The sequence below is a fragment of the Cibotium barometz genome, chromosome 15, assembly GCF_041138505.1.
Source record: "Cibotium barometz isolate CiBa-2024 chromosome 15, ASM4113850v1, whole genome shotgun sequence".
Taxonomy (NCBI): Eukaryota; Viridiplantae; Streptophyta; class Polypodiopsida; order Cyatheales; family Cibotiaceae; genus Cibotium; species Cibotium barometz.
This window is the reverse complement of record NC_141060.1, coordinates 580,828-595,168: the sequence shown is the minus strand read 5'-3', so window position 1 is coordinate 595,168 and position 14,341 is coordinate 580,828. Positions and strand designations below refer to the sequence as shown.

At 39.3% G+C, this 14,341-nt stretch overlaps 1 protein-coding gene across 1 annotated transcript; it reads right to left on the bottom strand.

Moving 5' to 3' along the window:
• Positions 1–3,955: 3,955 nt before the first annotated feature.
• On the bottom strand, positions 3,956–4,846 carry LOC147630823 (uncharacterized). Its single transcript, XM_086809926.1, has one exon. The coding sequence runs from the start codon at positions 4,844–4,846 to the stop codon at positions 3,956–3,958; it is 891 nt and encodes a 296-aa protein (XP_086666052.1).
• Positions 4,847–14,341: the final 9,495 nt, after the last annotated feature.

The window sequence follows — 14,341 nt, the reverse complement described above, 5'->3', positions numbered from 1 at the left end:
ACATCAAATGGTGCCAGTTATTTCCTGGGGAAGTGTACACTATTTAGGGAACCCCCCTTGAATGCTGCCACCAGTCTAGGAGAGCTGGTTTGCATGGCACCATTTGCCCCAACAGGTTGCTTTCAAATTCCATTTCAGCATCAAGTATATCACTTTATTGGTCTTATCCCTAAGGGCTAGCTTTCATTATGGCTGAGTTTGCCATACATCTCTAGAGCTTTGTTAGCAAGTAAATATGCAAACCTTTATATAAATTTGTGAGCATACAATAATAAAAAGTTCTACACTTCTGGGTGTTGATGATGTTAGTGGGATGTCAGTTGGATGACTATCATGAAGTACTTTCTATGTGATCGGTTTGGACATTTTCTCGGATTCATGTGCATCATGAGAATTCTTCTCTATGCATACAGCCAGTATAACCTATGACACAGAGTCCCTTCAGTGATTGAGACACAATCACTCTCTGTCATGTGCTGTGCACTTTGAATCTTCAAAGGTGACCACCAAATCTCTTTTGGCAAAAGAGGATACAAAACACAGACATCTCAAGGGAGAAAACCATAGCGATCAAGGGATGTAAGCAATATTTCTTCCTATGCTCTGAACAGGAAAAGAAGATTTGTTGGCACATAACGTGATACAATACACCTCCTCTCTTTTCATAATGGAAATGATGCTGCTCCTTCCAAGGTCACTTTTCTTTGCTGTATGATTTCTCTTGGAACTCTGCCCACTTTTTCTGCTACTGGTAGGGAGAAGCACGGCATGACATCTTGTGCATTTACTTGGTTTAACCCGTGTGCTGTCATGACCCCCCTTGTATGCCTTGCTTTACCAAATGAGATGGTGCTCATCTTCTGGTATTTTATCGCTGCATGTTTTACAGATCCTAGCTTGCCTTGCAATGTTTCTCTATCTTCCAATCTCTATTTCCACCTTCCCCCACCCCTCTCTAAAGTGTCAATAAAGTAAGAGATGTCATCTATGTACAAGCTTAAAAAAACTGATGAGAGGTTGCTTCACTCCAATGGTACTAGTCATACTAGGGATCATCGAGTCTTGGCTCGATCCCTTTTTCTTGTTTGAGTTGACCAAGTCTTTGGAGTCCAATCTGAGCTTTTGAGTCTTTAGACCCTTTTTCAAAAAATGTTCTACGACTTGGTCGACACTAACAACTTGAAATGTACATAACGACTTGCTCAATCGAATCACATGCTAAACAGATTGGTGTTTGAGTAAAAACTGGATATTGATTCACAACCTTTTTGATCCGCACGGAGATCTCTTTCGACCTATGGAGTCCTCATCAAATGATATTGGTTGATTGCCTTTATGATCTACATGGCGATCTCTTTCGACCTTACTTCAATAGTACCTCAATGAGAACTTGAGTCTCAGTACTAGCAAGTGCCAACTTCCAAGAACTGAGACTTGAAAATTCACACCTTCCCATGGAGTATAGTGTCTTATGCTGAGATAGGTCTAGGTAAATGTGACAAAGCAGGAAGATACTAGTTGAGGACATCATAGAGAGAGTGTGCATGTCAATATTAAATATCTAGTTATGTAATTGGGGGGGGGGGGGGGGGGGAGGTTTAATTCTTGTCAAGGCATCTCTTAAAGAATTCCTTGGATGCACAATTGGATTGTGTCCTCATTTTGTGCCACAAAGGCTCTTTTCTTTGATGGACGAGTCTTTGGAACCGCCTTTCTGTCTTTGATGGACGAGTCTTTGGAACCGCCTTTCTCTTTTTGATGTGAAAAGGGAGCCTAGTGCCGTCTCCTTATGAAAGGATGAGAGAATCAACCAATTGGCATTTCCAGGCGAGATAAAAGCTCAAAACAAGAGCCTTGATAATACTTTGCACACTCATTGGACGAATTTTGACATTAATTGCTCATATTTTGTAAGTATGTTGGTGTAGAAAGGGAGAGGCACTCAGTCAATCAGAAACACTCTATCAGAAATGTGATGATATTTCAAAGAAATAAAAAGTATTTTTTACATTTATTGCATCAGTTTGACTTTTGGTGAAAGAGGGTTGACTTTGGTTGACAAAGTGTAAAAGGTTTGACTTTGGTCAAACAAGGGTTGGCTTTGGTCAACCAAGCTCTAGTCTTGATTTTGGTCAAGAAAGACTGACTTTCGCATTCGGTCAAAGGGGTATGAATTTGGTCAATCCAAGGAAAGTCAAGAACAGGTTGGTGTCGGCCAACAAGAACAAGATATGTTGCAATCTAGCAACGAAGTAAAAAAAACAAGGGTAAAAGAGTTTTCTGAGTATTCAATCAAACAAGGTTGACCAGTCAACCAAGTAATGGCATGTTGGAAAAAGCATCTGCAAAGGGCTAGCAAAGCCAAAGGCGCGAAAAGCACACCAAACACTAACAATTAATGTTTTAATTGTTGGAAGATGAATTAATTGTGTGCAGGTGTAAGAGAGTGGTTTAATGCTCCTTATTCTAGGGGCATTAAATGAGTTGACTTTTCCTAAAGGGCCATGAGCCTAGGGAAAAGTGCATTGAACATTAAAGTTGGGCCAAAAGCCACATAAAGAGGGGCGAGCCCTTAAAAGGGGGAAGAAGGCTGTTTTTGGCTGGAACTTTTTATAAGGGGCCCGCTTTAGAAACTTGCCTAGCTTTTTGGGCACAAGGCAGCTTTTGGACGCTTATCTTTGGAAGATTTTTAACTATTTAATAGCAAGGTTGCATGTCTTGCTCAAACACTTCAGTTGTGCGCTTCTTACTTTCAACTCAAGCTCTTGTATCCAGTTGCTATTGTTGGAGAAGTAATAAAAGCCTGCGGGGGGTCCAACCCTTGTTTCTGGGTCCTAGTGTGGTGTGATGTGTCTTCTCCATCATCTCTTTCAAGTTTTGTCGCTAAGAATGTTCTTTTAATCAAGTTTATGTTTCAATTCTGAAATTCCAGCAAGTTCTATTGTTTCTATCGGGGAGAATTGTATATTTTGCATGCACACGTGTCTCTGTTTGTTACACACTCATGCATGCCTCTAGTATTCTTAGGAAGGCAATAGTCGACGGTTGTTCTTGTGAGGTATAAAATACATTTTACTATTGCGACTGGACATGTGTGTCATGGTCACTTGGTCCATCCCTCCTCAACTACAAGCACTGATGCCTTGTTGACACCTAGCAAACAATTGGTCCAGACAGTGGGACTTGCAGGGTGGGCACGGATAATAATTGTTTCAAAAAACAATAAAAGAAATCACTATTGAACAATAAGTGAACAAATACCTTCTGAACTAAAAAGATGTCGATGAGCCTTTGCACTCCAAATCTCAATGCATTCTAGAAGCTCTTCCTCACACAATTTTTCTGGCCCTTCAATAGCAATCTTCATAAGAGCATCAAGACTTTTAGTCTCAAGCCTATTTCGAAGGCGAGACTTGATCATGGTTCTCGCACTAAAGCCTCTTTCGCACACTGCAATGCTACAACATTGAACTAATGCAACTTGACAAAGCGTTAGTAAATTGGGATATATCGCTCTCCATGAAGCATTGCTGGCTATTGAAGAAGCGACTTCTACTAGGCTATATCGGACAAAGTCTTTTGGAGTTTGATTTTTGAAAGTTCTAAACTCTTTTTTTAACTCATCACCATCAACCAATGCTTTAAATTCAAACATACCTAGTACATGATCCTTACCATAAAATGACACTAACTTCCTAACTTCTTCGATGCCATATGCTTTCAACGGTCGCTCCAAGAGTGGATGTTGTGCAGGAACAAGGATCTTCATGTTGCTAAGTATGGAATTATCTTCAAACCTTGTTTGCAAGTTGGCAATGATAGAAGAAGAAAAAGAGGTTTGAAATTCTAAAGCTCTCTTTAAATCTTCACCATAAATATCGCGTTTTATTGACTCATCAAAGAAAACATTACCATGAAGTGATTCACGAAGAGAAAAGAGGTGACCTTTTTTGGATCAACATTCTGGCAAAATTTCAAAGCCTCCTACTCCATGTGTAAAAGCATTGCAGTCGGGTTGTGGTTCTTCCATGTAATATTGTTTGATACGATCAATCTCGTTGTTAACTAGACCATGATTGATTGTGGTTACATCAACATGATCTTTTTGAAACATTTTACTTAAGGAAGCCAAACCTTTGAGTATATCCGCCGAGAAAAATAAGCAATAAATAAACTCAAACTCTGCAATGTCATTGTGGAGATGAGAGTTTTTCTCTCTTACCTCAGCCAAGATAGCATCAAATGATCTACAAACAGATTTCAAAGCATTATATCGACTTAACCATCGAATATCATAAGTATGTTGTAACTTCAAAATGGGACAAGCCAAATCCTCTTGTAAATCACGTAGTGCTTCTTTGCGCTTAGAGCTCGCATTGTAAAAAGTAGCTAAACTATTGACAAGTTTATCTATCCTTTTACAAGTGTCATTACTCTTAGCTACATTAGAGACAGCAAGTGCAGTTCTATGTGCTACACAATGTATTGATGTAAGAAAAGGATTGACATTTTTCTTTAGAAGAGTTGAAAGTCCATTTTCCTTACCTGTCATGCTGGAGCATCCATCAGATCCAAACGCAATTAGTTTGGATAGGTCCAACTTGCACTTCTTGAGTTCAGCAATCAAAGTGTCAAACAAACTTTTTGAAGTTCCATCACTCACGCGCACAATCCCATAGAAAGAGACTTTTGGTATGCACTCAGATTCTACGTAAGAAAAGTAGATAACCATATGACCATGAGTGGCAATATCGGTGGATTCATCAACAAGCACCCCAAACCATGGACTCTTAGCAACTTTCTTTAACGTATCATGCATCAAATAATTAGCAATACAATAGACCATTTCCGCACAAGCTTTATCATCATTATACAAGCTTGTAGTGTATGGGACACCACAATCTTGCATGTGAGATATCAAGTGTGGAAAAAGTGCAAAGGATTCATTTCTCTTAGCTATGAAATATGCAGATTTAAATAATGTCAACAAAGCTTCATCTTTCAACTCTTTCACTTTTTTAATGCTACTTTGTATGCTTTCCTTTCCCTCCATAAAACATGCTTGCATAGCAAGCCTATGGCAATCAGTACTGCAATGAGCTTTGAGATTACTTACCTTGAAGTTGATTGATCCACTCAATGAATATGCACTATGGTGATGTGGATACTTTTTACAAAACTTACAATACAACCTTGCCTCCTCCTTATTGTACTCAAGCCACTTGAAGTCTTCCAACCACTCTGCTTGGAAAAGATCTCGTCGACCTTGTCTTCTTGCCTCCTCTACCCTTTCCTCAGGAGATAGAGTAGAGAGGTCTACTTTTCCTGCAATATGAGATCATACTTGCGAAAGTAATTTTTTCTTTATTACGTGGAGCTTTAGGATTACCTTGAGCCCATTTAAGAAGGCTTCCTTGCCTCTTACTAGTCTTCACTTTCTTCTACATGCTCACTAGTTCGAGTTGGTACGGCGAAAAACCCAAAATCTTCAATTGCCAGCACCCAGTACGTCTGCCTTAATTTTCTGAGAGAGTTTCAACTTTCACAGTTCACTGCTCAAACACACAATTTCACAAAGAACATCATAGTACCTCTCTCTCTCTCTCTCTCTCTTACAAGCATGCATCGGAAGTTGGAACATATCCACAGAGAGACCTTATAGGCTTATTACCTTAATGAATTCCTCACCAAGAACTTAGAAGGAGATCGTGGTGCAGGCCGTTTTCGACAACAAGCAACAGCAGACTCGACAGGCGGGGGCTGGAGCTATGATAGCCGAGGCAACAGCAGAGTTAAGCAAGCAGAGGCGGGCTGGAGGCTGGACGCCGCTGGAGCTACGATGGCCGGTGGCTGTGTGCAAGGCAGGCCGCAGAAAACATATAACAAAGTTACAAACTGGTTTTCGCCGTTCATCACAGACTACAGTATGACAATGGCCATGACACATGTATTGGCTCAAATTGTATTTCTGTCATGGAGGAGACTCATAGCATTGAGAATGTAGACCATTCTCAACAACGTACTCAAGAGCCAAATGCGAAGAAGCCTAATGCGACAGATTGCTATGAGCGCATTGTACACATGGTGGAAGGAAAACGAAGCTTACAAGCACATTTTGATGCCTTAATGCAAAGGTTATTGCTTCAAACGCAAGAGGTGCAAGCAAGGGACGAGCATGGAGCATTGCATCCTGCTGAGAATTTTCAGATTGTACAAGATGGTTTTGGAAATTCTATACAACGAGCAAGACCATTCATTGAGCGTCCTCTTGGGAGAAAAGCATATACAGAAAATAGTGCTCTTCCTTTTCCACGGCCCGCAGCTACCAAAAAACGCTCCATGCAAGCAACTTTAGATGCCAAAGCTTTGGATGGGGATGCAGAGTGATCATTGTAGCTAGTGACATGAAACACTTGGGCTTAATTTTGTTCTTCATTATGCTTATGGTAGTGCTTTTTTTCCAAGTAGCTTCCTTTTAATGGATATGAATTTTTTTGAACCATGTATAGCATTGATGAAAGTGTCTCATGAACAATGTATATCATGATTACTTAGATGATTTCGTTATTGTATTTTTAGATGACATTAGGATCATTGAGAAGGAAATTATCTGGTTAAAAATATATCTCAAAGTTGTTTTCTTATGCTTAGAAAGACACTCACAATTTTGAGCAACTTTATTTCTATATAACCTTCTTTCATCACATAAAGCAAAGAGTCTTAAAGGAATGTTACTTTGATAGCAATCTTACTTAGTTGCATTTGCTTATCCCCCTCTTGTACGTATCCATGTTTAGATTTTGCATTTCAAACCCCCTATGTAAATTCACATACATGAATTATATTTAATAATTATTTGTTTAATTACCTCCTACATATGTACATCATGTAAGTCCCTCAATCAAGAAAACCCCCTCCATTAACTACCGTGCTATGTTACATATACATAAGGTGCTCTTGCCCCCCCCCTCCCCAACCTGAGGGAAATGATGATAGAGACCAAAACAATATTGCAAAGGTAAGGATCTATTCTTGAGAACCAGGAAGGAATAAAGTGACCAAGGTTAGTCTTGCCACCCATCTTCTTCTAATGATGCATAGTGTATGAAATTTGAGTCTTACATGATAATTGTGACATTAAAGGTTTATAAGGATATGGTCAAATCTATTAATGTGCATAAAGCATCAATCTTGAGATAAGATCTAGGATCCACTCTCTTTCTCTCTCAATCATTGTCCTTACAATTCCCACCTTGAATGTAATAGGGATCATGTATTCTCTCACAAAAATATCAAATCTATTGACACCCAAATGAGGACACAGAGCAAGCCTCATCACTAATAATCAAGCAATAAATAGTGGGATTACTTTTTACTTCCTTTTCGCTCAATGTGAAGTGGCCTTTGTTTTTGCCTAGTGATACATAGTTATCAGAGCAATAAATAGTGGGATTACTTTTTGCTTCCTTTTCGCTCAATGTGAAGTGGCCTTTGTTTTTGCCTAGTGATACATAGTTATGAGGGGACAAGGCATATGCTCAAAAGTTATTAGGCTAGTGGACGATCATTGTTGTGTAAAAGGCATGTATAGTGATACTTAGTTGTTAAGGGAAAAGGCATGTGCTTAAAAGTGATAAGGGTAGTGGACCATCATTATTGTGTGGCAACTAAGGTCCTGTATATAAGGGCAATAAGGGCCATAATATATAACCATAGGGACTTAAGACATGATACTGCCCCCTAGGTAACCATATTAAGGAACATTAGACCTACTACCTCTCTCTCTCTCTCTCTCTATATATATATATAAACGAGGTGGAAATATTGGAAATTCTTAGTAATTATTATATGGCGAAGTGGATGCTGCAGCCGACGCTCAACGTAAACTGTGCAACAGCAGGTGGGGTGGCGCATTGTGTTTCAAGGGCGCGAAGCAGGCCTACGCCTTCACCTCCGATGGGCTCCCTAGCGCCAGCCCGCCCTTCTATCATCGCCAGCAGCTTCTGCTTTCAGCTGGCCCCGCCCTCGGCCTTCTCCTCCTCACGAAATCTTTTGACGTCCCTGGCCTCTTGTTTGGTCAGTTCTGCCCCAGTGTCGTTGAGCTGGCAACGAGTAAATGCCCTTGCTGAGTTGGAAAGTGTTTCGTGCACTCCCCCGCTACACGACAAGGGGGAGCGCATGAAATATATCCCCACCCTACTGCAGCTATGAGTGCTGTGAACGCTTTAGAGAGAAGAGAATCTCTATCACAAGCAACAGAGAGGGAGGCTGAAATGCTTGAGAGGGAGGATAATCGCTGAAACGACTGAGAGAGAAAAGAGAGCCTCTCGGCCCAAGTCGGCATCTCTCACTTGATAGGTTAGCTCTAGTTTCTAATCTCTAATCTCTTGCACTAATTACGGTAAGTAATTACATTGTCCTCATCTTATCACCTCGTTCTGTTATCGGTTTTTATCTCTTGCTAATTAGGGTAATTAATTACATCGCCCTCATCTAATCACCTCGTTCTGTTATCAGTTTTATGGTTCGAACGCAGCTCAGTATAAGAAGTTCTTCTTGGAGGAAAGCTCGGTGGAAGATCAAGATGACGGCAAGGCAAGGGATTTATTAACGTTCAACTGCATGATTGACGTCTTAATTAAAGACACGAGTCAGGCATACAATCTACATTTATATTAATAAAGAATGTCGTTTGATTTGCAGATAGGCCCACTACATCTAGCCGACGCTCTACCCTGCACACAGCAGCAGCCCAAGTGTGACCAGCGTAGCACCTTCCTTCATCTTCATCATCAGCAGCAGCAGATCTACGACCCATCTGAACAACAAAGAGAAAACGTGAGTCACAAATTTATTTTTTGCGAGCCCGATTATTATTTTACTTATTGTTCACAATCTATGGTTTACTACGTCAAAATAATGCATTTTATTGTTTATTTTCGTCCACTCCCAAAGGCCTGTAGTAGCTGATCGTTTCGCCTTAAGCAGTGGCGTTGTTTAAAGGAATGAGAAATGTTTATTTTGCACAATGAACCTTGAGGGTCAAACTGATCATGCTTTTCATTTATGTGTTAAAAAATTCTAAGGTTTTTACTAGGATTTCTGGTCTGTGTGTGTGTAGAATGGACACTAGGATCCACCTTCAATATCCATCGCTGGGTCCTTTCAATGCTAATCATCTACAATGGACCGATAAAAAGTGTGAAAAGTCTATATATGGATATGTTCGGGTACCCTATTTTCACTGGGATCGCTTAACAGATTTTTTAAAAGGAGAAGAGTCCCTTACAGATGCAGAAACAAATTTTAGGTGGCAATCCGTGCGAAGGCATGAAAAGGGTTGCTTAAAGCAACCAACTCTTGATAGCTACTTAGAGGAGACTTTGTTTTGGTGTGCTTATGGTCCTAAAGATATGCGTGGAAAGGAGATCATGGTTCCTCGCAATGAAAAGACACCAAAGAAAGGGAAAGGAAGCCGTCCAGGTTGTGTAAAAGGCACTCGCATGTGTGGTTGTCAATGTCATTTCTTTGTCAAAAGATTGTATCTATTAAAAGATGTAGCTTGCATTCGCTATATTCAAATGCATCATGTTGATGAGAATGATGAGCTTTGTCACAAAGAAGGCATCAAGGCAACTTTGGGCCACAACCTATCCTTTGCACCATGGCTCTCTTTGGAAATAAAATCATGGGTCTTTGAAATGCTTTGCAAACGTTACACTCCAATGCAAGTGCATGAGGCACATATTCAAGTTGTTCACAAAAAAAAAGTAACCAATCCTAGCTATACATTGTCACGAGATGATTTCCTATCACTTAGAGACATCTTAAATATTGCTAGGAAGCATGCAAGTAGTACTCATGAGCTACATTCTAGTGATGCCCAAAGTGTTCGCATGTGGACACAACAACACTCTCAAGATGTCTTCCACTATGCGGAGATGGATGCTACAAACAATAAGCCATTTGTGCTAGGTATTCAAACACATTGGCAACTTGAGAAGCTCAACACACATGGCAACAATGGGGTCATATCAATGGATTCAACGTTTGGAACAAACTTTTACAAGGTACGCATGTAGTATATATGCACTTTTTTTATGCTACTTTATATGTAGAAATGTTAAGATTCTATCTCATTGAATTTTTTTTGTTTAGTTCCAACTCTACACTGTGCTAGTATTTGATAACTATCAAAACAAGCACCAAGTAAAGGTCATGCTACTAAAGGGTTTTAATTTAAATACTATCATTGGTAAGTGTTTGGAGTTGTATGACAATGGCCATGACACATGTATTGGCTCAAATTGTATTTCTGTCATGGAGGAGACTCATAGCATTGAGAATGTAGACCATTCTCAACAACGTACTCAAGAGCCAAATGCGAAGAAGCCTAATGCGACAGATTGCTATGAGCGCATTGTACACATGGTGGAAGGAAAACCAAGCTTACAAGCACATTTTGATGCCTTAATGCAAAGGTTATTGCTTCAAACGCAAGAGGTGCAAGCAAGGGACGAGCATGGAGCATTGCATCCTACTGAGAATTTTCAGATTGTACAAGATGGTTTTGGAAATTCTATACAACGAGCAAGACCATTCATTGAGCGTCCTCTTGGGAGAAAAGCATATACAGAAAATAGTGCTCTTCCTTTTCCACGGCCCGCAGCTACCAAAAAACGCTCCATGCAAGCAACTTTAGATGCCAAAGCTTTGGATGGGGATGCAGAGTGATCATTGTAGCTAGTGACATGAAACACTTGGGCTTAATTTTGTTCTTCATTATGCTTATGGTAGTGCTTTTTTTCCAAGTAGCTTCCTTTTAATGGATATGAATTTTTTTGAACCATGTATAGCATTGAAAGTGTCTCATGAACAATGTATATCATGATTACTTAGCTGATTTCGTTATTGTATTTTTAGATGACATTAGGATCATTGAGAAGGAAATTATCTGGTTAAAAATATATCTCAAAGTTGTTTTCTTATGCTTAGAAAGACACACACAATTTTGAGCAACTTTATTTCTATATAACCTTCTTTCATCACATAAAGCAAAGAGTCTTAAAGGAATGTTACTTTGATAGCAATCTTACTTAGTTGCATTTGCTTATCCCCCTCTTGTACGTATCCATGTTTAGATTTTGCATTTCAAACCCCCTATGTAAATTCACATACATGAATTATATTTAATAATTATTTGTTTAATTACCTCCTACATATGTACATCATGTAAGTCCCTCAATCAAGAAAACCCCCTCCATTAACTACCGTGCTATGTTACATATACATAAGGTGCTCTTGCCCCCCCTCCCCAACCCGAGGGAAATGATGATAGAGACCAAAACAATATTGCAAAGGTAAGGATCTATTCTTGAGAACCAGGAAGGAATAAAGTGACCAAGGTTAGTCTTGCCACCCATCTTCTTCTAATGATGCATAGTGTATGAAATTTGAGTCTTACATGATAATTGTGACATTAAAGGTTTATAAGGATATGGTCAAATCTATTAATGTGCATAAAGCATCAATCTTGAGATAAGATCTAGGATCCACTCTCTTTCTCTCTCAATCATTGTCCTTACAATTCCCACCTTGAATGTATTAGGGATCATGTATTCTCTCACAAAAATAGGGATCCACTCTCTTTCTCTCTCAATCATTGTCCTTACAATTCCCACCTTGAATGTAATAGGGATCATGTATTCTCTCACAAAAATATCAAATCTATTGACACCCAAATGAGGACACAAAGCAAGCCTCATCACTTAATAATCAAGCAATAAATAGTGGGATTACTTTTTACTTCCTTTTCGCTCAATGTGAAGTGGCCTTTGTTTTTGCCTAGTGATACATAGTTATCAGAGCAATAAATAGTGGGATTACTTTTTGCTTCCTTTTCGCTCAATGTGAAGTGGCCTTTGTTTTTGCCTAGTGATACATAGTTATGAGGGGACAAGGCATATGCTCAAAAGTGATTAGGCTAGTGGACGATCATTGTTGTGTAAAAGGCATGTATAGTGATACTTAGGGGTTAAGGGAAAAGGCATGTGCTTAAAAGTGATAAGGGTAGTGGACCATCATTATTGTGTGGCAACTAAGGTCCTGTATATAAGGGCAATAAGGGCCATAATATATAACCATAGGGACTTAAGACATGATACTGCCCCCCTAGGTAACCATATTAAGGAACATTAGACCTACTACCTCTCTCTCGCTCTCTCTCTATATATAAATGCCTTTCTTGTTGATGATGCAACTGCCGAGATAAATGCCATCAGGTAAATCATGTGCATGCCCACATTATTACTCACAAAGTATTATCTCTTTCTCTTTGTCAAACTAGCTAAACTTTTATTTCTAATTTATTGCAATCTTGAAAATAGGGTGGTATTCAACATACCAATTTATTTATGTTTATGGCACGTTCGTCGAAGTTGGTTGAAGCACTTAGTGAAGAAGGTACAAGATTGGAAAGTTAGAGCTATCATGTTTAGACGCCTAGGTGCAATCATGAACATGCGTGTCCAAGGGGGAGCTTCGGAGGCAATTGCCATAGACAATATAAAAGATAGTGTATTGGAGTTCTTGGCCGACTTTTCACATGAGGAGGCCTTTATTGAATATTTCCGTACTTATTGGGTTTCAAAAGTTGGTAAGTTCAACCTTCTAAGCTTAAGAAGTTAAAAGTTTAATTGAAGCTTTAATACATCATTGGAACCTAATGTACTTTTTATGCATTAGTACTCACCTGGGCCTTATCTTCTTGTAGAGATGTGGGCAAGAAGTTTGAGGATGCTTCCGCATGCAAATCAAGATACAAATGGAGCTATCGAGTCATATCATGCTACTTTAAAGTCTCGTTTCTTATGTGGCAAGAAGTACATATGGGGACGTAGAATTGATTGGCTTTTGCACAAACTTATGACGGCATGTTTGTCGTATTTTTGGTATATAGATGAGGCAAAGAAGGGTGGCTTTGTCATAAATAAAGCCATAAAAAGATTGATTGAGCATTCACTAGAAAGAGCTCAGAGCATCCCAGATGGAGATGTACTATTTTTTAATGAAGGCACAAGGGTTATGGCAAAGGTAAAAAGTCAGTCCTCGGGCGCCAAGATCCATTACATTGTGTATAATGCCGATTGTGATTGGGGTTGTTGTAATTGTGGATGGGCAATGAAGGGCAATATGTGTAAGCACCAAGTAAAGGTCATGCTACTAAAGGGTTTTAATTTAAACACTATCATTGGTAAGTGTTTAGAGTTGTATGACAATGGCCATGACACATGTATTGGCTCAAATTGTATTTCTGTCATGGAGGAGACTCATAGCATTGAGAATGTAGACCATTCTCAACAACGTACTCAAGAGCCAAATGCGAAGAAGCCTAATGCGACAGATTGCTATGAGCGCATTGTACACATGGTGGAAGGAAAACGAAGCTTACAAGCACATTTTGATGCCTTAATGCAAAGGTTATTGCTTCAAACGCAAGAGGTGCAAGCAAGGGACGAGCATGGAGCATTGCATCCTGCTGAGAATTTTCAGATTGTACAAGATGGTTTTGGAAATTCTATACAACGAGCAAGACCATTCATTGAGCGTCCTCTTGGGAGAAAAGCATATACAGAAAATAGTGCTCTTCCTTTTCCACGGCCCGCAGCTACCAAAAAACGCTCCATGCAAGCAACTTTAGATGCCAAAGCTTTGGATGGGGATGCAGAGTGATCATTGTAGCTAGTGACATGAAACACTTGGGCTTAATTTTGTTCTTCATTATGCTTATGGTAGTGCTTTTTTTCCAAGTAGCTTCCTTTTAATGGATATGAATTTTTTTGAACCATGTATAGCATTGAAAGTGTCTCATGAACAATGTATATCATGATTACTTAGATGATTTCGTTATTGTATTTTTAGATGACATTAGGATCATTGAGAAGGAAATTATCTGGTTAAAAATATATCTCAAAGTTGTTTTCTTATGCTTAGAAAGACACTCACAATTTTGAGCAACTTTATTTCTATATAACCTTCTTTCATCACATAAAGCAAAGAGTCTTAAAGGAATGTTACTTTGATAGCAATCTTACTTAGTTGCATTTGCTTATCCCCCTCTTGTACGTATCCATGTTTAGATTTTGCATTTCAAACCCCCTATGTAAATTCACATACATGAATTATATTTAATAATTATTTGTTTAATTACCTCCTACATATGTACATCATGTAAGTCCCTCAATCAAGAAAACCCCCTCCATTAACTACCGTGCTATGTTACATATACATAAGGTGCTCTTGCCCCCCCCTCCCCAACCCGAGGGAAATGATGATAGAGACC